This window comes from Artibeus jamaicensis, unplaced genomic scaffold (assembly GCF_021234435.1).
Source record: "Artibeus jamaicensis isolate MK-2021 breed Jamaican fruit bat unplaced genomic scaffold, CSHL_Jam_final contig_718, whole genome shotgun sequence".
Taxonomy (NCBI): domain Eukaryota; kingdom Metazoa; phylum Chordata; class Mammalia; order Chiroptera; family Phyllostomidae; genus Artibeus; species Artibeus jamaicensis.
In genome coordinates, this window is record NW_026521936.1 from 4810556 (window position 1) to 4834640 (window position 24085).

Genomic DNA, 24085 nt, shown 5'->3' on the forward strand with positions numbered 1-24085 from the left:
TGCCTTACAATCCGCTACATTGTAACATGCCCTGCAATCCGCCACAATCTATCAAACTCTGCAACCTGCCACAGTGTAATAGGGCCATCATTACTGTGAAGGATGTAGTTACCACTCCTCTGTGTACTCCAGGTCCCAACCACTGAGCTCTCTAGGCAGACTCTGTGCAGGTGTAAATTGCAACTATTTCCTTTGGGCTTTGCAAAGACTTGAGCTAAGAACTCAAGATATGCCACTTGCCCTGACCAGGTTGCTCAGTGGATTGGAGTGTTGTCCCATGCACCAAAAGATTGCCAGTTCGATTCTTGGTCAGGGCACATACCCAGGTTGCAAGTTCTATCCTCAGTTGGGGTGCGTATAGGAGGCAACTGATTAATGTTTCTCTCTCACACTGATGCTTCTCTCCCTCCCTCTCTCTTTCTGGACATAAACATATCCTTGGGTGACAATTAAAAACATTAAAAAAAAGACATGTACTTTCCAGGAAACTTCTTGGAACCGCACTCACCTCTGGGGCTGAAATCCAGGTCTGCTGCTGGTGCTTAGCTTGTGGTAGCCATTCAATAAATGAAGGCCCGGATTATGCCTATTAATAATTAGTCACACATTCAATTTGCATTTGGGTTTAATTAATATGGTAGTGAGAGGGTTCATTACCACTCCCAAAACAACATGGTTGCAGGCTAATGATGATGCCGAGGAAAACCAGCCTGTGGGTGCTTTTCTATTCCCTCGCACTCCCTGTTCGATGTCGCCGATTGTTGTAAGCACGCCACGGTGTTAACACACGGGGTCCTCCCAGCCACCCCACTAGGTGAAGACAGTGATTGCACCGTTTTTACCAGTGGGGAAACTGAGGCGGGGTAGGTAACTTGGCAAAGGTACGCAGCATGGAGGTTGCTATCAAGTGGGATGCCTGTTTGAGAGAATTCACACACGGTGCTTTATCTGTGAAAGCTGGGCGTCAGAACACAGGCCGTTCTCCCAGCCCTCCACTGGAAAACAAAACTGGCAAACCCCAACGTGTGTTTGGGCAGGTAAGGATAGGTCTGTCTTAAATGCTCAGTTTGGAACAGGAGGGTCAATGAGTGGGGTGGGGGCTCTGGAGCCACACCCACACTTCCCTGGACCACCCACTCAGGCCTGGATCAGAAGACACAGCACTCTCCCCCTCTGGTCTCAGGGGCATCCTGTTGGCCTAGTCTCCAACCGTGGGGAGCAGGGGTGACAGGCACAGCAAGCCAATCACTGGTGGGGCCCAGGCTCCTTCTGCAGACCCCAGGTCGTATCCCACCCTGCACCCCCACCTGCATTGCCTCGACCCTGCCTCTGAGAGGCCGATGGAGCGCACGTCCGTGCATGAACTTTGCCACCGGATGCGAGTGACTTCTGCTTTCTCTGCCTCCATTTCCCTGCCTGCAAAATGAGGACAGTGATTATCTACCCTGTAGGTTATTTTAAGATTAGTTTGGTTCATTTGTGGGGACTATAAGAAGGCCTGGAATTTGGCATTGGTTGGTAAGGCTCAGCCTGAGCATCATCACGAACAATAGGGACTTACTGAGTTTCTAGTAAGTCGATGCAGGTTTCTTACTGAGGACAAAGCAATATCCTTGGCTCCATGGGGTCTCCAGCACTGGGCTCGGCATGGCTTCTTTCTTCAGGGAATTTCCTCCCCACTCAAGGCAAACAAATGATAGAAGAAATACAAACAGCCATTATTGCAGCACTCACACCACGTGAGCTACTGAGGGCCCCAGGGAAGCAGAGCTGTGTGGAGAGGACTTGAGCATCTTCGATGACCTCAGTGTCTCGCCTGAGGGCCGCTCGGATGGTCCAGCGAGGTGCAGGCTGAGCCCCGTGCAGCCTGAGTGTCCGAGAGCATGACGGGCAGATGTCAGCCACTGCAACATGGACACAACTGGACATTACACCCTCCGGCACGCCTGCCCCTGGCTTGTTAGTCTGACCTCACGAGTACAAGGGCACCGGTGCTCCGGACCCAAACTGTTTCATTCCTCTTTGCAGACACACGGCATGGAAACAGCTGCAGGAGAATAGGAAAATACTGCAACCGTCCTGCAGAGAGCTTTTGTACTTCCAACTGTTTTCCAGACTTGGCCTCGTTGGAGCTCTACAGCAATTCAAGTTGGACCAGGAAGGCACGATGCCTTTCTCTGTGGGACCGCTGGGGGAGCCGAGTCACAAGAGGGTGCTGATCACAGCTGTCGGAGACTCGGGGAGTGAGTCCAGGAACCTGGACCAGCTCGGGACCAGGGGACCATGAGGTGCCCATCGTGGGTGGGACTTCGCTGACTTGGAGACCAGCAGGGTCATGGTGACCAGATTCCACCAGGACGAAGAGACAATTTGTACAACCCAAGTGGAGCAACCATAGAAACATCAACCGATTAACTGTATCTCTGAAATGAAAACCAGCAAAAGTACCCCCAAATATTAAAGACAGGGACCCATATACTCTATGCCAATGTCCATTGCAGCATCAGTCATGATAGTGAGAAGGTGCAAACAGCCCAAGTGCCCATCAAGTGATGAATGGATGTTAAAAAGTGTGGCATTTACATACAATGGAATAAAAATGGAAGGGCCTCTGACACATTCTGTAACATGGACAAACTTTGAAAAAGTTATACTGCATGAAATAAGCCAGACAGAAAGGGCAGATACTGTATGGTTCCCCTTACACAAAACATCTAGAATTGGACCAATTCGTCCAGGAAGAAAGGAGAGGCAGCCAGGGGCTACAGGGGACAGAGCAGGGTCTTATCTGAGCTCAGTGGTTACAGGGTTTCTCTTTAGAATGTAGACGGTGGCGGCAACGGCGACATTAAAACCGATACAGTGGCAGACTTCACGATACATAAAATTTATGTGACCACACTTTAAGAACACAGCTACAGTAACTCTCTGCGAGGAAATGGTTTGAAAGAGGGAGGCGACAGCAACGGAAGGAACATTATAAATTATGGGAAGGATGATCGGTTCCTACATTTTCCGAGAGAAGCACGCTCTCACAATGCAGCAGTATCTTAGTTTAATTTGAAGACTGATTATTACCGCTGCGCATTTATGACCTACGTGCAGAATCCCGATGTGCTCAGAATACAGAAAAGAGAGCCAGTGAAGAGGCGGCCATGTAACTTTTTGCAGATGATCGGTGTGATTTCATTCGGACAAATGAACTGGAGGTGAGAAAGATGAGGGCCTGTGTTTGTAAACTCCTTTCTCCTTCCCTTCCCCAGAGCCCATCTGTCACCTGTGTTTCCTGTCACGCTGCAATATACCTCTAAGAAAACCCTCCTAATTCCTCCCTATTGTTTTTTAAATATATGTGTTCTCGGGCAGTGTGCTCGATAGTTGGTGGTTTGAAGCTGTATGTTAGCGAAGAATCGATCAAATTTTCTGAAACTGGAACCTGAGAGAGCGCTCACATGGTACAGAATGGCCAGGGATTTCCCTGAGGCAGAAGGGTTTGGTCTCGTCCCACGGAGAGAGGAAGCAAGCCCAGGTCCTGGTCCCCGTTCAGCCTGGGGCAATGTCATCACCTGTGTGTACCTGGATGCAGCCACGAGTATGTGGTTCCTGATGTTTAACCCCGGCTGTGTGTCGAGGGTGGTGCTGAGCCCAAGGTGCATGGGCCACTCAGGGTACCCTGCCCTGGGCCCTGCGGAGCAACCAGACCACACAGCACCGCGGGGCGCTCGCTTAGGGGAGGGCGGGAGGTCATCCGTCCATCAAATTGCCTTGTCTGCCGAGTGCCTGCACAAAGCACACTGCCCTGCAGAGGAAGGAATTATTGAGAATTCCTGAGCACCACGACAAGGCGCACCAGGTGGCTCACGGTTTGTGGCCAGTCCAGACCTCCCAGCCCAGACTTCACCATGGCCTTGGGGACTGTCCTGCCGCAGAATCGGGAGCAACTCCTCTCTCCTGACCGTTCCTGGCCTCTCCCAAGGCCATTGTCCCGTGGCCCCCAGCATTGCCAGCTCTGCTCCTGGAGTTTCTGACTTGGGGAAAGTGAATCACTCATAGTGAGTGTCTTCGGAGAACACTGGAGTCTCCCGCCAGCGACAGGCATGTTGCAGGGCTGAAAGGAGGGAAGGCATGAACAGGAGGAGAGGCGTGTGTTTGGGGGGTGTCTGGTCTCCCCGGGGGGCCATGTGATGAGACTGCTCGCAATGATGGAGAACAAAAAACCTGGCTTCGCCGACCCCCGAGTGCGTTCCGTTTCCGAGCAGACGACCCGGCCTGTGCAGAGACAGCGGGTCGCGGCGGGATTTCATGCCTTGGGTCTGGAGAACGTCCACTCACAGCCAAACGTCTCCTAAACTCACAGCTCAGTCGTCCGGTTCAGGGAGGTGTCCTGTTGTTCTGCAGATGGACACATCTCAGGTGAGCCAGCCCTCTGCTGTTCTCACCTCTCATCCAAGAATAATTGCATCCCGAGGGGAAGAACAAGGAGCGAAGGAGGCAAGTGGTAGACGGGCACTGGAGGGGTGGGGGCTGGGGGGCAGGGCATGCCGTCTGCTTCCTGCAGGGCCCATCTGCTTGGTGGCCGTGACCACGGCCCGGCTACACTTGTGAGACCGGGACTCCCTGAAGGGCCAGCAGAAGGGGCTCTCGTCACTTCCCACCTCCTAATTAAACAGCAGGTCTGGCAGGGCAGGAAGGCAGGGCCAGGCGTCCGGGGGAAGAGGCAGCTGCCCCACCCTCCGTGGGAAGGCTGTGCAGAGATGCGCCTGCTATTTATGTCCCCAGGTGACCCAGGTTCTAATGGTAATGACATGGCAGAGTCCACTCTGGTGGCGCAGAGTCCACCTGCTGGGCCACCACCCGGGCAGAGACGCTCTTGCCCATGCAGTCGGGTGAGATGGGGTGAAGTGTGCATTCCAGGAGCACATAGCGGATCTTCTTCACCCACCACGCCTGTGGCAGGGCCCTGGCCACTGTGCATGTGGGACATCTGGTCCCCCTCCAGGCCACATGCCTCCCTAAACGTGTGGTCTGTGGCCATTTGAACTCCTGTGACTTGGGGACTTTGCTTTTCAAGGGGACGTGAGACGGAGGGGGTTGCCCCTTGTCTACTCCTCACTGTCCCTCAGCAGCGGAACCAGTGACTTCTGCTCTGTGACCTTCTTGCCCAAGATTGAGGAGAGGAGTCGGGTGGGGACAAGACACAAGGCAGGGCCAGGTAAAGGGACTTAGAACTGGACACGGGACACAGGGATGCCGAGATGCCTGCTGGCAGGTGCTGTCAGTGACGGGCGTCACCCCCGCTCATGAGGATGACATGTGTGCATGGCCCAGAATCTACCAGGCACACGGGCCACCAGGGTTCTCTGTGCAGGGACCGCACCATGTCCAGGGGACCCCCGTGACCTGCGGGCAATGGTCTGTGGACCTGCCTAAGAGGTGCACTGGTTTGCAGCATCGAGACATCAACATCGAGTCAATAGGTCTAATAAGACAGATGAGCTGCTGTCCTTCCTAATTTAACCGGCTGTCATGTCACGGGGCTGCTCTTAATGTGACTGCTAGGAGTAATTCAGAGGAGTTAGTACCGTGCTCACTTGCGCTCAGCCTGGCGGGGCATGCCAGCAACCGAACTTCACGGGGACTCGTGTGAAAGAGGAGTGTGTTTCCTTCTCCTGTACTTGAACACGGGGGCGAACAGCCCAGGGTTGCCGTGGCAACTCATCACGGGACCCTCTGGTGTCGGGGTTCCTGCTGTGCCCCCACAGATGGCCTCAGCCTCATGGTTCATGTCTGTAGCAAGCATTCCAGGTGGAAAGATGGGGAAGGCAGGGAAGAGAAGGAGAGGAAACCAAAAATGTCCACTGACCAGTCCTGCTCCCAGTCACTTCCATGTACATCCTGCCGTAGCCAAGTTCAGGTGGCAGCCGGGCTGGGCCAAGCATTTGGTCCTACCAGATGTCATAGGAGGTTTCCTGGGTATCTCTGTCTGCATGGAATTAACGTTTAAATCAGTGGACTTGAGGAAAGCAGATTACACTCCACTATATGGGTGGGCCTCGTCTCATCAGTCGATGGCTGTAGGAACAAAAAGATGGACCTCTACCCAGGAAGGGGAAATTCTGGAAATGCTGCCTCCAGACCACCTTGGGACTTGACCTGCAGCCTCTGCTGTTCCCTGGGTATCCTGCCTGCTCTCCCGCCCTGCAAATTTTTGCAGGCTCCCATAACCCAGTACGCCACTTCTTTAATATAAATCTCTCTCTCTCTCTCTGTCTCTCTCTGTTTTTCCTTCTCCATGGACTCTTACCTTGCTGCCCATATTCTTTTTAATGTTTAGGGAATTGTACATTGGAAGTAGCTTTTCTTGTAGATGGTTAGTGGTAAAAAATTCAGAATCTCCCTGGGCCTACTCTAGAGGCGTTTTGACCATAGAGTAAGAGTAACAAGGCGGCCAGTATGCCCGTGTCCTGCAGGCGGTTTTGCCATCCGCACCTAGCAGGTGCTTGGTAGAGACTTCCTGGTGGAATGACTGTCCGAGGGAAGCTGATTGGCTCCCCAGGGCCAGGGGTGCGGGGACAGGTGGGGAGAGAGGCCTCCAGCTGCAGGGGGACCCAGGCTTGCCTGTCGGCAAACCAACCTCACCGGCTGAGCCTGTGCCCACGACTCTTGTCACATGCCTGGAGCCTGGAGAGAGGCACTGGGCGAAGCCCCCAGGCCCACCAGAGATTGTCCCTCTCCAAGAGCACCTGCCAAGGACTGTCATGCCTCATCCTGGTCAGGGGAGCCCCTGGGTCTCAGAGGTGTGCCGTGAAACTGCACAGTGGGACCCGTGACAATAGGAGGTGGGGGACATGGCGAGAGGAGCCACTGGCCACATCCCCGTGGGCAGGCTGGCCAGACCAGCCACCAGCGTCTCCTGGCTCAGGGCTGTGGCTGCTCTGATCGCGCTCAGCCGTGAGCGAAAGTCCAGCCCTGGCAGCCGCCTCTCTCCTTGCGCCGCAGCAAGAGGAGCGCTCACCTCGGAAAGGCAGAGATGCGGAGAAGCACCTGAGCTCCTCCAAACGGGGATGGGGGGGGTTCACCCAGAACGAGGCTCTCACGAGCCCCCTCTAGCTGCCTGCTGATGAGCAGAAACAGGGTCCTCCCTTGGAGAGTTAAGGAATCGGTCCTGGGCGCTAGGACTCCACAGGTGTTTCAGGAGACGCAGGGAGGGTGCGTGCCCGCGTGCGTGTGCACTTGCCATGAGTAGCAAAGGGTCTGATCCGCAGAACCGGACCCAAACCCCAGTCCTGCTTGTTACTGCTACCATACGACTTTGGGGGCGCTTCTCAGTCGTTTCAAGCTCAATTTCCTCCAGAGTCAAACGGAGCTAATAGTCAGAGTTACAGCTGCATTGTGTCCTTCCCCAAACGTACGTGTTCACGTCCTAACCCCAGGACCTTAGAACGAGACTGTATTTGGAGAGCGGGGTCCTTTAAAGAGGTGATTAATAATAGACATTTCTCCTAAGAAGGCACAGATGGCCAACAGACGTGTGAAAAGATGCTCCACACCATGAATTAACAGAAAGATGCAAATGAACACCGCACTGAGGTATCACCCACATACCTGCCGGCATGGCCGTGGTCAGTAAATCAACAGACAACAAGTGCTGGTGAGGACATGGAGAAAAGGGGAACCCTCGTGCTCTGTTGGTGGGGTTGCAGATGCCGTAGTCACTGTGGCAAGCAGTATGGAGTTACCTAAAAAATTGTAAATGGAACCGCCGTATGATCCAGCCTTCCCGCTTCTGGGAATATATCCAAAGAAAACAAAAACACTCATTTGAGGAAATATCTGCACCCCCTTGCTCCTAGCAGCATTATTTACAGTAACTGAGACATGGAAGCAACCCGAGTGTCTGTGGGTGGATGAAGAAGATGTGGTGTGTGTGTACAATGGAATATTACTCAGCCATGAAAAAAGATAAAGTGTCGGCATTTGGACAACGTACATAGTCCTAGAAGGTATTGCGCTAAGGGAAGTAAGTCATTTTTATGTGGAATCTAAAAGAAATCCAAAACAAGTAAATAAACCGACAAAAAACAGAAACAAACGCATGAATATAGAGAGTAAGCTGATGGTTGCCATGGGGAGAGCGTAGGGCACTGGGTAGGAATAAATTAATTTTAACAAATAAGGAGAGTTTGCCAAAAAATAGAGGGGGGGAGGAAAACATCTACGTTGATTTCAACAGATGGTTTACTGAGTAATATGAGTAGTATCTGGAAATGGTGCCCTTCTGTTTTGTTTTGTTTTTTTTTAACTGATTCACTATAGGTAAAAATAAAAAATAAATGGAATCGAGAGGTGGTTAAGGTAAAATGAGGCCATATGGGCAGGTCCTAATCCAATCTGACTGGTGTCCTTATAAAAAAAGAGGAGATGAGGACACAGACAAGGACAGAGGGACGGCCACCTGAGGACACAGGGAGAGGACAGCCGTGGCGAGAGGCCTCAGAAGGAACCAGCGCCTTGATCTTGGACTTGTAGCCCCTGCAATTGTGAGAAAGTGAATTTCAGTTGATAAGTCAGGAAGTCTGTGCTACTTTGTTGCAGCAGCCTTAGCAAGTTAATGCAATATGTATCTAAGGGATTCCTCAGGATTAATTAAGGTGCTATAGATATAAAATGCTCAGTGTGTTCCTGGCGCCGAGACCAGTTAACTAAGTTCCGTCTTCTCCTCCCCGGGCATGTCCAAGGCAGCAGGAGGGCCCCGGGCGCTTGCCCTCTGGAGGCTCGGCTACTCACTGGCTGGGTCACTGCAGGTGTCCTGTTTTCATTCTCTAAACAGCAACTAACTTTTGCCAAATGGGGGAGACAGCAGAGCCTGCATCACCGAGTGGCTGGGGATTGGACAGCCATTGTCATGTCATCGTGATAGGGACACGAAAGCATCGCCGGTCCCCTTCGCTAAGCGTGCCTGTTACCAGTTAAGTCCCCACAGAGGAAGGCGCAGGAAAGGGGTGCAGGGACCCTTTTTTGCTACACTACTGTCCCTGGCCACCTCCCCCCAAATCCTTCTCTGAGCCGCATCTGTGCAGCTACAATGATTGAGGCCCATACTATTGCTATATGCTGTTTTCCAGAAACTGTCCATACGTTTTTTGGTTTTTTTTTTCATCTGCACAGCCATGGTGGTGGTGGGGGGGGGCAGGGTATCACATCCTATACTGTAGCTGTCGCTCTTTCCTCTGCTTGATGAGTTTTAGACGACAGTGCTGATAACACTCAGGAGAGTTTAGTTCCTGTCGCTCCCAGGAGGCGGGTATCTCCGTATCCATAGTGACAGTCACAGGCCTTTCATTTGAAGGGTAAACTTGAGCACAGTGTTTGTCCTCTGGAGGGACCCTGACACATTCTCAAATATGGGTGAGAGGCAGCCCTTTCCAGACCTACCCAGGTGTACAATGCGGCATTGTTGGGTTTTTTAAAAAGATCTTATTTATTTATTTGTAGAGAGGGGAAGGGAGGGAGAAAGAGAGGGAGAGAAAGAAACATCAATGTGTGGTTGCCTCTTATGCGCCTCCTGCTGGGGACCCGGCCCACAACCCAGGCTTGTGTCCTGACCAGGAGACGAACTGGTGACCCTTTGGTTCACAGGCCAGTGCTCAATCCACTGAGCCACACCAGCCAGGACAAATGCAGTATTGTTAACAAGAGGTGCCGCCACGTAGAAAGCATGTCTAGAATCACGTAATTTGCATGATGGGAATCTCACCCCCAGTAAGCATCACGCCCCTGTCCGCCTCCCCCCCCCCGGCCCCCTGGTGGCAGACACTCCACTCTCTGGGTCTAGGACTTTGATTACCTTAGATTTTTCACAGCAGTGGCGTGTCCTCCTGTGACCGGCTTACTGCACGCACCCTGGGTCACGTCCTCCATGTGCCCTGTGTCACCGTGCTTCCCAGGAAGTCCTGCCCTTTCTCTTTGAAAATCTGTCAAAGTCAAGTGTGCTGAAAAGTTGGCCGTGGGGGACCTGGCACCAGAAAGCCCCAGGGAAGGGTCTGAGGGGCGCCACCTTCCTGTCCGTGAACCAGGTCGCCTCATGCATCCCCCCACCCGTGGCTCCTGACGGGCAGAGGTGATGGAGGAGGGTGCGGAGGCTTTGGCGGGGGTTGCTAGTCAGGTGAGCACCCCAGGGAACCAGCGATCAGATGCCGGCAGGAGACTCCTTTGAAGTACCAAGTAGAACCTTGCAGACGTGTGCAGACTGTGCATGATCTCCACGTTCATGTTAGATGCGAAGTCACGCAGAGGTCTTTACTGAGAAGCGAACCAGAAGGAAAGGGCTCCGCGCTGTTCCCCAGCGCGCACACACCTGGGCACCCTGGGGCCCCCGCCCCTCCCCCCCGCCTGGGGTAGCATCAGTCCTGGGGAGCGGCCAGCCATGGCCTTGGTCGGACCCTTTGGGGATGTTACCAGATGGTGGTTTGAGGTCTGACCCGGTCCAGAGGCTGTGATGGGAAAGGGAACCGGAGGAGAGACCAGTTCTGAGATGCCCGGGAATGAGACTGGCTGTAGAGTTTGCAGAGGGCCGGCGACCTGGTCTGTGCCCCAGGTCCTCCAGGGGCCACTGTGGCGCAGGTGCACGAGGGGACAGAGGCCGCTCACTTCGCTGCCTGGACCTCCTTTCCCAGTCTTTGTGGCTGAAGCCTGCATGGCAGGGTTGCTTGGGGACCTCGGTGGCCCCACTTTCACTGGGAGCCTGTCACTAGCTGCGGACAGAGCCCCCGTCCCCAGCACCTGAGTGGCTGGCACAGGCCCTTCCGCCCACCCTGTGGATCACCTGGGTTCCGCACGCTCCAAGAGAGGAGCCACGAGGGCCGGCTCCACAAGGGTCCTCAGCACTCCCCATCCAGCAGGGGGTCCGGGCAGAGGGCACAGGACAGCAACCGCAGCCTCTCTGTGCAGAGGACTGTGCAGGGGGCTGCGCCCGTGCTCCTTGTTTGCACTCTTGGCAGCATGATGCATCTCCCAGCCTTGCCGAGGAAAGGCTCCGACCAGATGTCCTTCAGGCTGTGAGGGGGGAGGGGGGAGGGGGGAAGCAGGCAGCTCCGCCCCTCTCCCAACTCACCTGTCAACCCCTGAGACATGGCGCCCTGGGTTCCGTCAGTGTGTGTTTTGTAAAATGCCTGGGGGCCGTGGGCTTCGGGGAGGAGCCGCAGGGAGAGCCTGCCTTAACCCGCTCCGTCTGGTCCCTGCGAGGAGCTGCCGGATGGAGTCTTGCAGCAGAGCCAGGTGAGAAGCAGAGGTGCCCATGGAAGGACTTCCTCGCTGAGACCCTTTGCTGGCACAGCGAGCCGGGTGGTGCGGGGCTCCCAGGCCACCCTGTGCCCCACCTGCAGCCCTTCTGCTGGAGGGAGTGGGGCGAGGCTGGGAGGAGATGCAGTTGCGTTAAGGGGGGGAGGGGGCATGTAAGGCACAGAGGGGCCGGACCAGAGCCCTGCCCAGAAGACAGTTCACATTTCTGGAAGACCAGCAGCTCCCGCCTGCAAACTATCCGGAGCAGAACCGCAGGGAGAACTCCCCGAGGTCCTTCTCCTCTCTCCGCCACCTGGGTCCCGCGGGTCAGCACAGGGCAGCTGGGACCTGACGGGGAGAGGAGGACCCCATCTCCAGTGTCTGCGGTGTGGGGGGGCAGGGGGTGGGAGCCCTGGTCTTTCCCTCAGGCCGCCCGCAGGCCCTCTTTTAACCCTGGAGGCCCCGGGTGACTTTCAAAGGCACACGGGAGAGTCTTCGAGTTGCAAGATGAGACCTAAGTTTTTGGAAATTTAAGGAAAAACAAAGGCCAAGATTGCCGCTGCTGGCTTCCGGCACGACCCACCCGGCACGCAAAAAAAAAAAAGATGCTTTTCTTTGGTGCACGCAGAACTCCTGCCTTCTCGAAGGCCCGGGCACCTGGCTGAAGGAAGAACAAACACCTCCCTCCAGAGGCCCCTCAGTGCCGCCGCCCAGGTGCGCCCTGCCGGCCGCGCGGCTACTGCGGCTACTGTGGGGCGCAGGTCCGGCCACCTGGGCCCGGGCGGAGAGGGCGGGGATGCGTTCCGGGGGCTGTGTGTGGGCGCACCCGCCTGCGTTCCTGGTCCGCGTCCTGCCGCTGTCCCAGCCCCTGACACCCCGTGGTACCCCATCTTCAGCCTCCTGTCACACGGCGCGCCCTCTCCTTCTGACTGTCCCTCTCTCTCCCTCGTGGCCTTGTCCCCAGCGCCCCCTCCTCCACCATGTCCCATCCCCGATGCCCCCTCTCCAGCCTCCTTTCCCAGGGCGCGCCTCCTGCTCCAGTGTCCTCTCGCACCCCGCACCGGGCGCCCCCTCCCCATCCCGCCGAGCCGCAGCCGAGCATGCGCTGTGCGCCCGGAGGCGGGCAGGCGCGGCGCGCACACTCGGGTCCCCTTCCTGCACCGCGCCGCCAGTTGCCGGTTGCTAAGCAGTTATCGTTGTTTCTGTGGCGATTGCAGAGGCTGTTGCTAATTGGAGAAGCCCCACTGAAGCCGCAGCATCTCCTTTCTTCGGATCCGCTTGCTGGTCTTAGCATTGCCAGGGGAAACTAGGCTGGTCTGCCCACCCGCCCTGCCCTCCCCCCAGAGCCGTGCGGTTCGGGAAGTATGGACTGAACGCCAGTCCTCCCCGCCGATCGCGCTCCGGTGGCTCCCGACTCACCGTCTGGTCGCACCTGCCCCTGAGCTGGTGAGCACCGGCAACCATGACCACTGCCAAGGAGCCCAGCGCCTCCGCGAAATCCGTGCAGCAGCAGGAGCAGGTAACGCTGCCGGGACCGTGCCCGTGTGCGTGTGCGCGCGCGTGTGTGCCCGTGACACCTCGGAGAGCGGGGTTTCTCGGGGGGGTTGTGTTTGTGGTGACGGCGACCACCTGAGCCTCAGAGCGGGCAGGTGAGAGAACGCGCCCAGCGAGCGCTGCGGCTCTGCCTTTCCCTCCCGCCGCCTCCCCCGCCCCCCTGTATTTTTAGAAAGATTCCCCTGGTCTCTCCGTCAGGCGGCTCAGGGGGCATCTGCTCAGGTCGACTTGGTGCTAAGGGACTTGGGGCAAAGGCCTGTCTGGGCAGAGCTGCCTGGTGAAGCATGTGTCAGGGGTGAAGGTTTCCAACTACTTACAATTTGGGGGGATGGTTAGAGAAGGTGGGTAGCCCCCCTCAAAGTTCAGCGCCTTCCCATCCCCCAGTCGGACTTTGCTTTGCTGCTAACGTGAAGTCAGAGGAAGACATGTTGAAAGGACTTTTCCTTGGGGAACTGGGTCCCCTTTCTCCTTTTTCCCAGAGGGTTTCTGAAGGAATGAGCAAGCTGCTGCTGCTGCTCACGCCGGGCGTTTAGGGAGAGCAGGGTCTCCCCCACCCCCAGAAAAGCTGAAGGATGTGGCCTCTAAGCCACGTGGAACCCCCCTCCCCTGCTCGCAGGGAGCAGGACCTACAGGACTGGGCAGGAAGGGCAGGACTACCCCGGGTCCGCAGGTGGCTCTGGGCAGCCGCGCCCACCCTCAGAGTCTTAGGGAGTCGCGGGGCCAGCAGCCGGGTTGTGGGCTTGTATGGATGTCATGCCTCCTTGGAAGACCAGGGCGCTGCTCAGCGTCTTAGCACGGCCCCGGTGTCCTCAGCGGGCCTTTGAGGTGGTCCTGGGGGGCCCTGGGAGACTCCAGACGCTGCTGGTGAACCAACAGCACAGGCTCATGTCCCCTCTTCCCTTCAGGGCTGTCTGTGCTCCCTCGGGTCGGGGCCTGGAAAGGAGAGCCCTCTAGGGCTCAGGAAGGCACGGCGCCTCGGTGGGGAGGGCACAGTGTGACAGGTTCATCACCAACTGTTCCCACACCGTCCGAAGGCCACTCAGGATCTGTGTTTCGTGTGAGCTGCGGTTATTTTGGGGGCAGGGGTCATTACCTGAAAGCCCCTTTTTTAATTAAAAAAAATAAGACCATCTTATTGCTTACTGTCCGCCCCTCCACCATCAGCTAAGGAACGCAAATGCAGTTCGATTTGCTCTGGGAGGAAGGGGCGGGACACACGGACGTCCGAGGGCACTGGTGTTCAGGGCAGAGCCTGTGTGAGGGTTCACCCTCTCTGCGGCAGGGAGACCCAGCGGTGCCCAGTCTGCATGCTGAGCCTCCTCCTCCGCCAGCCGTCCACCGAGGGTTTATCCGGTAAAGAAGCACGTGCACCCTCGGCCGGGGCCCTGGCCTCCCTCACTGGCTGCCACCTGAATGGGACCTGGGCATGCAGGCTGTACCAGGAGCTCAGGGAGCAAGCATTTCCAACCGTAGCTGCCAACCAGGGCCCCGTCTATGTCACATGAAAGGGGCTGTGGCTGCTGTCCCATTTGGGTCTTCAATACCCCGCAGGCCCGGAGAGTGGGGGCCATTTGGGTTTGAGAGGATGCGTGAGCTCCTCTTTGACGTCATACCTTTGGGTCGTTAGATGTTCCCCCTCCCCCACAGGCACCCACTCCAGTCCCGGAGGACATCAGCAGTGACGGCCAGGGTGGCCGCAGCCCTGGGAGCAGCTGGGAAGGCCCTTTCCCTGACCCCAAGAAAGGCACTGAGCCCCCTGCCCCATGAAGTGAAACAAACTTGGAGGGTCAACAGCCAAACTGGGGCAGGAGAAACCAGACGGGGTGGGGCTCAGAGATTTACCCCCCCCCCCAACTCAAACAAATGCACCTACAGAGGGTCATGGTTAAACCCCCAACAAACCACTCAGAACCAGACCGGTGAACACCACGCTCAGTTCTCCAGGGCCGACCTTCCCTCTCCCGTGCTTGGCTCTGAAAAGGCGGTCTCCCGGTTCGCTCTGGGTGTGACCGTGCTCACGGATTCTGCACTTGGGTTTGTCCCTGCTGCTCTGGGGGTAGCTCCATGCCCAGGCCCATGGGGGTTTACGGGGAGACCAGGATACAGGGAAAAAATGTTCCCGTGTTTTTTAGGGAAGAGGAAGAGAGAGATGCCAGTTTGTGGTTTGGCTTGGTTTTAAGTGGAGATTGTTTCATCGGACTAACTTCATAGCTTTCTCCCAATACCCTTCCTTCCTTCCTTCCTTCCTTCCTTCCTTCCTTCCTTCCTTCCTTCTTTTTTTCTTTCCTTCCTTCCTCCTTCCCTACCCTCTCTCTCTCTTTCCTTTTTTCTTTCTCCCCACCCAAGAATATGTTCGTTGATTTTAGAGAGAGGAAGGGGAGAAAGAGAAAGAAGGACAGACATCGATGTGAGAGAGAAACATCCATCAATTGCCTCCTATACCCGCCCTGACTGGGGATTGAACTCACAACCTTTCAGTTTACGGGACAAGGCTCCAACCGAGCCCCCGGCAGGGCCACGCTCGATTCCATCACAGAAACTCCGTGGTTGCGGCATTTTACGCCTCACATTCGAGGCATTTGTCTGAGGGTGTGGGTTGGGCGGAACCAGACTCTGATGTCCAGTGTCGGGGAACAGGGCACGGGCCTTGCCCAGGCCTGCGGTCGGGTCCTCGCCCGGCCGGCAGCAGTTGGGGGGGGGGGGTGCTGCTTCTTCCCGGCCTTGGCAGTCGGGAGCCAAGGATGGGGGTGACGGCTGAGCACCGTGCGTGTTGATGAATAAATCCAGGGAAAAGTATAAAACCAAACGATTTTACCTGTTAATTACAGAGCGCTGGTTCTCCCCGCAATTTTCTTGCTAAAACATGTACTAAAAATAGATGAATAGGTAGAGGTGGGTTTTTTTTTGTACTGTGTGAACACATGAGAATAAACCACAGGGAGAGCAGACTCCTGGGAGGCTACCGCTGCTCCTTCTCTTTGGAGATGCTTAGTGGACTTTCAAGTGATGTGTTAACAGCCCAGAAATGTTTGGAAACAACCTCTCTTCTGAGCTGAGCGAATCAGCTAACAGGTTGCTCCGTGAAACCTGAGTAGGCATGGGCCCTCCTGCAAGAGTTGAGCCCAGTTGTCCAGGGGGGGAAAGCAGAGGCGAATCTGATGTAAATTTAGAGTGTCCCCAGCAACAGCCTGAACCCCCCCTCAGCAGACCAAAGCAAGGGACGTCCCCCCTTCAAGTCCACAGCGGTACAGACTTGCTTTAACACCTGCTGCCCTGGTTTTGTGGGGCTCACTGTTGGGAAGCAGCGGTCAGTAGTGCTGGGGAGAACGTGCGTTCCGTGGCTCCCAGGAGCCCCGAGGCAATTTTGGTCAGCACTGAGCGGAGGTCTGTTTCTGGTGGCAGTCTCTGTGTGTGTCTGGTTGTGGACACACACACAGGTGGGACCTCCTACACCCCCGAATCACAGAGCTGGACGAGGCTTCCCGGTGCACCTGCTCCGCCCTGGTGGGCTCAGGAGTCTCACAAATTCGTGAGAAGGCACCTTTCCTTAAAAGACCTCCAAGGCGCCTCTTTACACACTGGAGATACTGTGTTTTATCGGCCGACTTGTATCCTTTTCTCTATGTTACCAAGTTCAGTTCCCTCTGTAACTTCTTTAGACCCAAAAACCAGCTGATACTTGCTGCGTAGCAACGATTTTTTGTCACTTCTCGGTTTTCTTCAAGCCGCGCACTCCCTGACACACAGCCGCGTCTGCACTCCTAGGAGACCGTGGGCCCCAGGCCCCCATGCTGACGGACAGGGTGAGTTATTTAGCCGAACCATTGCAATAATAGCAATGCCTCCACCAAAGAGCTTTCCGAAGCGAGGGGCAGTGCCACAAACAGTGCATTCTGCAGAGTGCACATGGAAATGCACGGAGATGGGATTTCCGAGTGGGGACAGACAGACCTTCCCTCGGGCCCAGAGGTGACCCCCCAGAGCAGGACCTCTGCCAGTCCCTGTGCAGCGCCCTGGGCACTCGGCAGTGACATTGAATCCTGAAGCAGACTGTGTTACAGGAGAAGGCGGAAAGGTCTCTTCAGTGAAGAGGAATGTGGTGTTGAATAAAATCAGAAGTGGAAGGCCCTAGCTGGTGTGGCTCAGTTGGTTGGAATATCGTCCCATAGACAGAAAGGTTGCAGGTTCGATTCCCAGTCAGGACACATACAGGAGGCAACCAATCAATGTTTCTCACGTCGATGTCTCTCTTTCTCCCTCCCTCTCTCCTTCCCCCACCCCTTTCCTCTCTCTCTAAAAGCTATGAAAAATGGCCTTGGGGGGAGGATAAAAACATTTTCTGAAAGTGGAAGGAAACCTTGGAAAACAAGATTCAACATTATGACTCTTTTTGCGTATCCCAAAGGCGAGGGGGGCCTCTTGTGGTTCAGAAAGTGACCTTCAGAAAGGCGGTGCGTGCACTCGTGCGGATCGACCTCTCTCCTGTCCGTGATCTGAGTATCTAAGGTGGTTCCAGTGAGACAGGAACTTGAGGGAACCAGGTGAAGAAAAGGGACGGCAGATTTTAAAGATGCTGTACAAATGCGTCCAGTGCTCATGAACTTCAGAGCGGGGAGAAAGACACTCTGTGGCTGCAGAATGGGGTGATGTGAGCAGGATTTGAGGAAAAAACTCAGATCATGGGTGCCGTAGAGAGGGTGTATGCAGAACCGGAAAGAAATCCATGCCTGGGAACTCCAGGTGGGTCCTCGGGCGGAGGGGGGAAGGGGCCTGACCAGGGGAAGATTGGGCAGGGGCCAGCAGGGTGAAGCCTTTGAGGAGAGGACAGAGGGTGGCCAGTGTGATGCTCTTCTTAGAGGAGGGCACTGAGTGTCACAACCAGAGCCAACAACCTGGTAACGAAGCAGGTGCCTACCTGGAGGCCATAGTATGTTGTGGTCTGGTGTCTACAGGTAGTTCCCAGTCTTCTGAGAGGCAGGTCATATATGTTCAAAGAAGGCAGTAGGCAGGTACCACTTTCTAGACTAAATGAAAACCTAAACAATCCCGGGGGGGTGGGCTGCATGCAGAGCCCAAATTCAGCACCAATGGAAGGCAGCTGGCTTTCGTTTCTGAAAAATGCTCTCTCTGCACCAGACCCTTCCTGGGCTATGCTGACATTCCTTTGAACTCCTTTTTCATACTGGAGTTACCATGGGAAACTTAGCCAAGACCTTCAGATGCTCCAGAGAAACCTCGGGGACTTGGAAGGGCTGGAAAGGGCTTTCCATTAACCTTCACCGAAACGTCTCTGGCTCCAGCATGCCCATGGAGAATGTCGAGATGATCGTCACTTGTAGTAATGAGCGGGCACCATGTTTCCACCTGGCCAGGGTTTATCACTTCATTATCATCTTTGGAAATGAGCCACGTCCGTGGGCAACGTTGACGGGTTTGCTTTTGCAGGCGACATTGTGCACCCTCTCTCCATGGGAAAGAGAGGGCAGAAGGAACCTGTGGGTGAAGACGTCTAAAAATGGAGGAGAATAACATAATTTGAGAAAGAAATGGTTCTGCAGAAGCTTTTAGAGATCAATGGTTGTTTGAAGTCCTGGCTTTAAAAAGATCAGACAAGTGAAGGTTGTGTGTTCTTGTATCTGATGTGTTGTTCTGTTGTGTGCAAAGCCCAAATGGGCTACAGTGTTTCTCTTCCAAGGGTTAGGTTTGGATACATTGTAGCCTTCACCTTTGGAAAGCTGAAATGAACTACAGTGTTTGTATTTCAAAGGTTAAGTTTGGTTACATTGTAGCCTTAAACTTTGGAAAGCCCAAATGAGCTACAGTGTTTCTTATCCAAGGGTTAGGTTTAGTTACATTGTAGGCTGAAACAGGGGAGATATGAACCATGGTAATTTGGGTGGAATTTAAGGCTAACTCCTCTTTGTTGTAATTCTGCATGAGGCTAGCTGGCATTGTCAAGTCCATCACGGGCAACCTGTATTCTTTGAAGTGAGGAATTCAGCGATCGAGGGGGGCAATAGCAAAGGTTCAAGAAAAATTGCTTGGGTGATGCGATCAAAGCAGAAAGTTCAGGGCCAGTCCTCCTCCTCCTCCTCCTCCACCTGTTAGGTGTTTTTCTGGACTCTGCTGCCCTGTCCCATGTAGGCCTTCTTTCGTCACCACTAGCTAGCACCTGTGACATATAATTATTTGCTCATAGTTGACTCTTATCAAAACCTTTCCAGGTGCCGCACACTACCTGTCCTTGCTAATTAACAGAGACAATCCAATCTCTAAAAAGCAATACATTCATCTCCTCCAGAGCTTTTGTAGCAATCTTCACAATTAACGGTTGGTAATGAATCATTAGAGTTTCTAATGATTGGAGTTTCAGGTACAAAGTTACAGCAGAGTGGATGGAAGAAAAACAGGGGGTTTAGTCACAGTCATTAACCAAAATATGAGGTGAGGCTCCAGCAAGGATCACTTGAGTCCACCTGAAATCACCCGAGTCACCCCCTGAAATCAGGGGGTGGGGTTGTGTGTGCCCAAGAAGTACCTGTTAATTCTGCGTTCAGGTTGGTGCTGGTCTTGTATCAGGCAAGCAGGCCTCTCTCGGCTCCCAGGTCTGGCAGGATTTGATGGTAATGGAGTTGAAATGTGCAGCAGCCCCTTCTTAGGAGAAGTCGCCGTGAGTACAGTCACAGACTCAGAGCGGGGGGCCCACTTCCATGGCGGTGTCTGTGTGTGTTCATGGCAGTGGCCAGGAGGCCACATGACCCAGAACACAGCCCTCCACGGGTGGCTCCGCATAACACGTTACTGATATAACTGAGTCTCGATAACAGAATTTTTGTGGCAATTTATGTATTATTCCCTTACCAGTACCTGATCAGTTTTTAAGAGATTTAACTTTCCTGCCAGAGCACAAGAAAAACTGCCCGTGACGCTAAGCATCATCCACAGCAGTGAGGTCGTTTGTGGGGAAGGCGGGCTTCCAGGGAATGTCCGTGCATGTGTCCGCCCACACGCGTGCCCGCCCATGTGTCTGGAGGTGGTCACCAGCCCAAAGTCGGCAGCAGGATCAAGTGCAGGGACCGGGCTGTGAGTAGGGGCCTCTTTCAGAACCTTTCCAAGGTCAGGCTCTGTCTCCTGACCCCTGAGAGGCACCCACGATTCCTCTTGAGGACAGCGGGAATCTGTGCTCGGAGAGGAGTAGATCTGACCCCCACAAGATGAGCAGCCCGAGCAAAGAACTTGAACCTGTGCCCCGTTTCCTCCTGTAGAAGTGTGTGTGCCCCGGTGACCCCCCTGGGGGGTGGTGATGGATGTTTTAAAACTCACGGAAGACTTTCACTCCTCTGTTTTGAAGAGGCTAGTTTATCCTCCCCATCAGAACGTCCGAGGCTCTTCCAGCGTTCCCGTGGGGATTCTAAAACGGCGGCACTCGCTACGGGGCCTTGGTCGGGTCCCAGACAGGGAGAGGCACGGCAACACATCTTTAAATGTTAGGGGCCTCCTGGTACCCTGTTCACTTCCTGCATGGACATGAGATCAGAGGGGCATTTTTTACTTTGATGAGTGGCTGCCAGCGTCTCAGGAGAAGCAAATCGGGGGAGATGCAGGGCTTACTGGGCGGGCTCCTGGCCGGAAGAGCAGTGGGGGTCCCACCTGGGCCGTGGGGTTCAGGCCAGGCAGAGGAGGATGTGCCGGAGGGTGTGGACAGGACACAGGAAGCCAGGTACATGCTGACCCGAGAGGGTTCCGGCGACACCATGGCATGGAGGGTGTCGGAACACCAGTGGCAAAGGGTCAGTCACATTCCAGAGAGAAGGACGGGAATTCGGGGGTTACAGGAAATGGGGCCGAGGCCCAGGATAGCCAGTTCACACTTCGTGAGTGGGATTAGTTCATTGGGGTGTGGCTTCCTCAACTGAAAAGATCTGGAAGCTTCCGTTTGTCAGAGATCCAATGGCCGGTGAGGTCCCAAATAAAATTCCACTCAGAAGCAGCAGGGTATTTTAAGGCGTCCTGGGGTGCCTGTGTGAGAGTGTGTATAGTAGTATTTCTTGAAATAGCCTGAGAACTTTTTAAGAAGGCTCAAGGCGGATGGAATTTCTGGCCCCGGCTTGGAAAACCGAAATAAACGCCGCAGTCTGTGCCCTGGTGCCAAGTCCCACGGTGCACAGTGAAAGAGTGAGATTCAAACCGCTTCGCCGTGAGCATCACCAAGCCCCGAGGCACCCAGGCTGCCATCCTGCATCTTGTTCACGTCACCGGCTCTTCCAAAGGCGGGCAGGGGCGGGCACTTCATCCCTCACCTCGCCACGGCCCCTCATCCTGGGAGTCAGGAGCAGACACGTGCCTTGGCCTGGACGTCCCTCCGACAGGGTCCCAGGCCCTCCCCTGCTAGCCCAGGGGCCTCGGGCAGGTCCGGCTGGTTGCTCATCTGAAGATAATACCCGTCACCCCGGGGGGGCTGTGAAGACACCTTCGCTCAAGCACAGACTCCCAGCCACTCCTCGAGGAGCACCGACTGCACGGCTGCCGCAACACGGGTACCTGCACGGATCTCCTCACCTTCTGCGCTCAGCAAAGACTTACGTGTCCCCTCTGAGAGGGGCTGTTCTATGATGCCGGGGCGTGTTTGATGGGAAGGCGCTTCGTGGCCCATCTTGCCCACTGATGTTTGGACGTTTGCATTTCACCGCAAGGAAATAAGGCCCATCTGACGGTGGAATGGGGAGGGCAGAGCACCAGCCCGGCGGCCCCGAGACCGGCCGGCAGACCGCCGAGCTGCGTGCAGACCTGACAGCTGATTCAGCGGGAAACGAGGCTCCGAGAGGCCGAGCCACAGCTCGGACACGTTGCACACTCACCGCACAGGCCCACTTTTTTTCTTTTTTGCACAAAATCCAGCAATCCCTGGTTAGACCTCCTGAGTCATATCATACTAAGAAAATTAACAGGAAAACTGCTCTTAACTGGAAATTGCAGGGGAAATAAAGGAATGGAACGCCAGAGAGGCGTTGAAAAGTCCTCGTCTGGAAGTCTGTTGGGAGAAGGCGCCAGCCTCAGGCGGACAGCAGGTCCCCGCAGCCCTGTGGCTGACGCAAGGCTCTTCTCCTGCGCCCCGCACCCCATGTGTTTTCCACGGTAGCTTTTTGCATTGAAGTCACTCAAGGAGTGGCTTTCGGAACAAGGAACAACTAGGATGGGTCACATGCTTTCTCCCCCCGCCCCCGCACGTGAATGACCTCCAAGGTGGCAGGGGTGGGCGGATGGGAGTGACAGAGACCCCCCCCAGGCCTGCCACCTTGCATGCCCTGGGGATGCGGCTCAGTGAGAGGTCAGGGGTTGAAAATCCGGGCATTTCATTCACTCACAGGCTGGCTTTGACTCTGTAGTGGGTTGGTCTTGACCCCTGGGTTATCAGGACCTGCGGATGGCATGAGGCTCCCACACACCATCTGTCTGTCTGTCTGTCTCTCTGTCTGTAGACTCCTGGCCCCGGGTCTCTGTTCTCTGAATGTGGTCTCCTAGCTAGTGAACCCAGTCTTCAGATGCATCAATCGAAATGTACTCAAACCACAAGGAAATCCTAAGTAGTTGTCACATCGGGGTGCTTTGTGGGGTACAGCAGAGGCAACAAAGGTGGCTGGGGGCAAATGGTCGGGCCAAATGGCCCAATGCCCCGCAAGTGGCGGGTAAAGGACCGGTGAGCCGTGTGGGTGACGAAAGTCTAAAGGAAGCACTCGTAGAAGTCGGAGGAAATAAACTAGGTCCCGATATTTTTAATTACTGTCTAAGGAGCTATTTCACGTTATTAGAAGAAACCGCATTTTTTATTTCTGAGTTGCTCTGCGAGGCCAGCTAAGGATTTATGGATTCCCGCCCCAGACAGTGGATTTGGCTGGATGTCATCAGCACAGGCTCTGCCCGTCCTGGCCCACTTCGCAGCCGTCCTCCCCCCACCAGGTCCACTCCAAACAAGCGCGATGGCCGTCACCACAGATGCCCACCTGTGCCCTCCCTCCAAAGGGGGCAGGTTTGACTGAGGGCCCTTCTCCTTAAGCGTCTTGATCCACCGTCCTTGACACACAGCTGTGAGCCTCTGAAGGACAGAACCACGTCTGTCCCTCTTGGATCTGCAATACCCAGCAAGCACACTGCCGCGCACGTGCAAAATGGGGCAGTGGACCAATGCGTGGCTTCCTACCCAAGCCTCCCCCGGGCTGCAGTCCTCAGAGTTCAGGGGTCTGAGGTTCTGTACATGTCTCCCTTCAACAAACGGATCAACTCTTCGGAGTCTGGAGGGAACTGAAACCCGAGCCCCGATGAAGCAGCTGCCTGACTCCCTCCGCCACGCCCCTTTCTCAGAGCTCCGCCCACACCGACCTGCCTGAAGCCTCCTCCCTGCCGCTCGACATCAGCTGTGTGTCCTGGGCACGGGTCCCCCACAACATTCAGACTTAAGCGACTCACATCTGTAAAAGAAGTGAATGTCCTCTCATTTACCCCCTGGGTAGACAGAAAACAGACGGATGAGCGAGCACACCTGTTGAGAAACAGATAGTCTGTGTCCTCAAATTCTTTTCTTGTGTTTTTTTTTCTTTGATGTTGGACCCTAAGCACGAGGCATTTTCATGCACTGAAGTGATTTGCAGAAATGAAGAGACGGGAAGAGCCCAGCTGCACTGTCTTCTCACAGGTGACAAGGACGTCAGCTTGAACACTGGGGACTGTCCTCCCAAGTGCAAGTGGGAGAAGTGCTTTGAGGGAAGAGAGAAAGAAAGTGGGTGAAGGTGAGTGGGAGGAAAGGGTCTTGCCGATTGGTGCAGATTGGCCAACTTGGTTGAACAAGTAGATTTATACGGGGACTTCCGGTGGGGCGAGGAGGGTGAAACAGTTTCCTAAGAAGAAATAAGTGAAACACTGAAACTGTGGCTGCTGGAGCCGAGGGCGTGGGGGCTGGAGGAGGAGGAGCAGCCCCGGCCTGGGACTCAGCGAGGTCTGAGTTCCAACCCCAGCTCGGGCAACTCAGCAACAAAGTGGCATTGGACCAGGGCATGACCTCTGTGTCCCCACCCCCACCGGTCAGGCTGTAGGAGAGAAAAAGACAGATGGATACAAAAGTTGATTTCGAAGAAAGTGTGTTTGCCTCATGGCATGAAGCAGTTTATTCTTCCTTAACTGCCGCTCTGCTAGAAATTGCACAGATAATAAGCTGCATTCCCAGCAATTAGTCTGCGGTTTTTGACTCTATTAAATT

General features: G+C 54.9%; 1 protein-coding gene across 4 annotated transcripts in view; it reads left to right on the plus strand.

Moving 5' to 3' along the window:
• DPP6 (dipeptidyl peptidase like 6) overlaps nt 1–24085 on the plus strand; it is a 532157-nt gene that overhangs the window by 262646 nt on the left and 245426 nt on the right. Inside the window, exon 1 of one of the 4 annotated variants that reach the window (XM_053671914.1) lies at nt 12709–12799. The exons of the other annotated variants lie outside the window; for them this stretch is intronic. Coding sequence (XP_053527889.1) covers nt 12743–12799 — 57 coding nt within the window. The 5' untranslated portion in view covers nt 12709–12742. Of the gene's footprint in view, nt 1–12708; nt 12800–24085 lie in introns of those variants that run through there. 4 annotated transcript variants of the gene reach the window in all.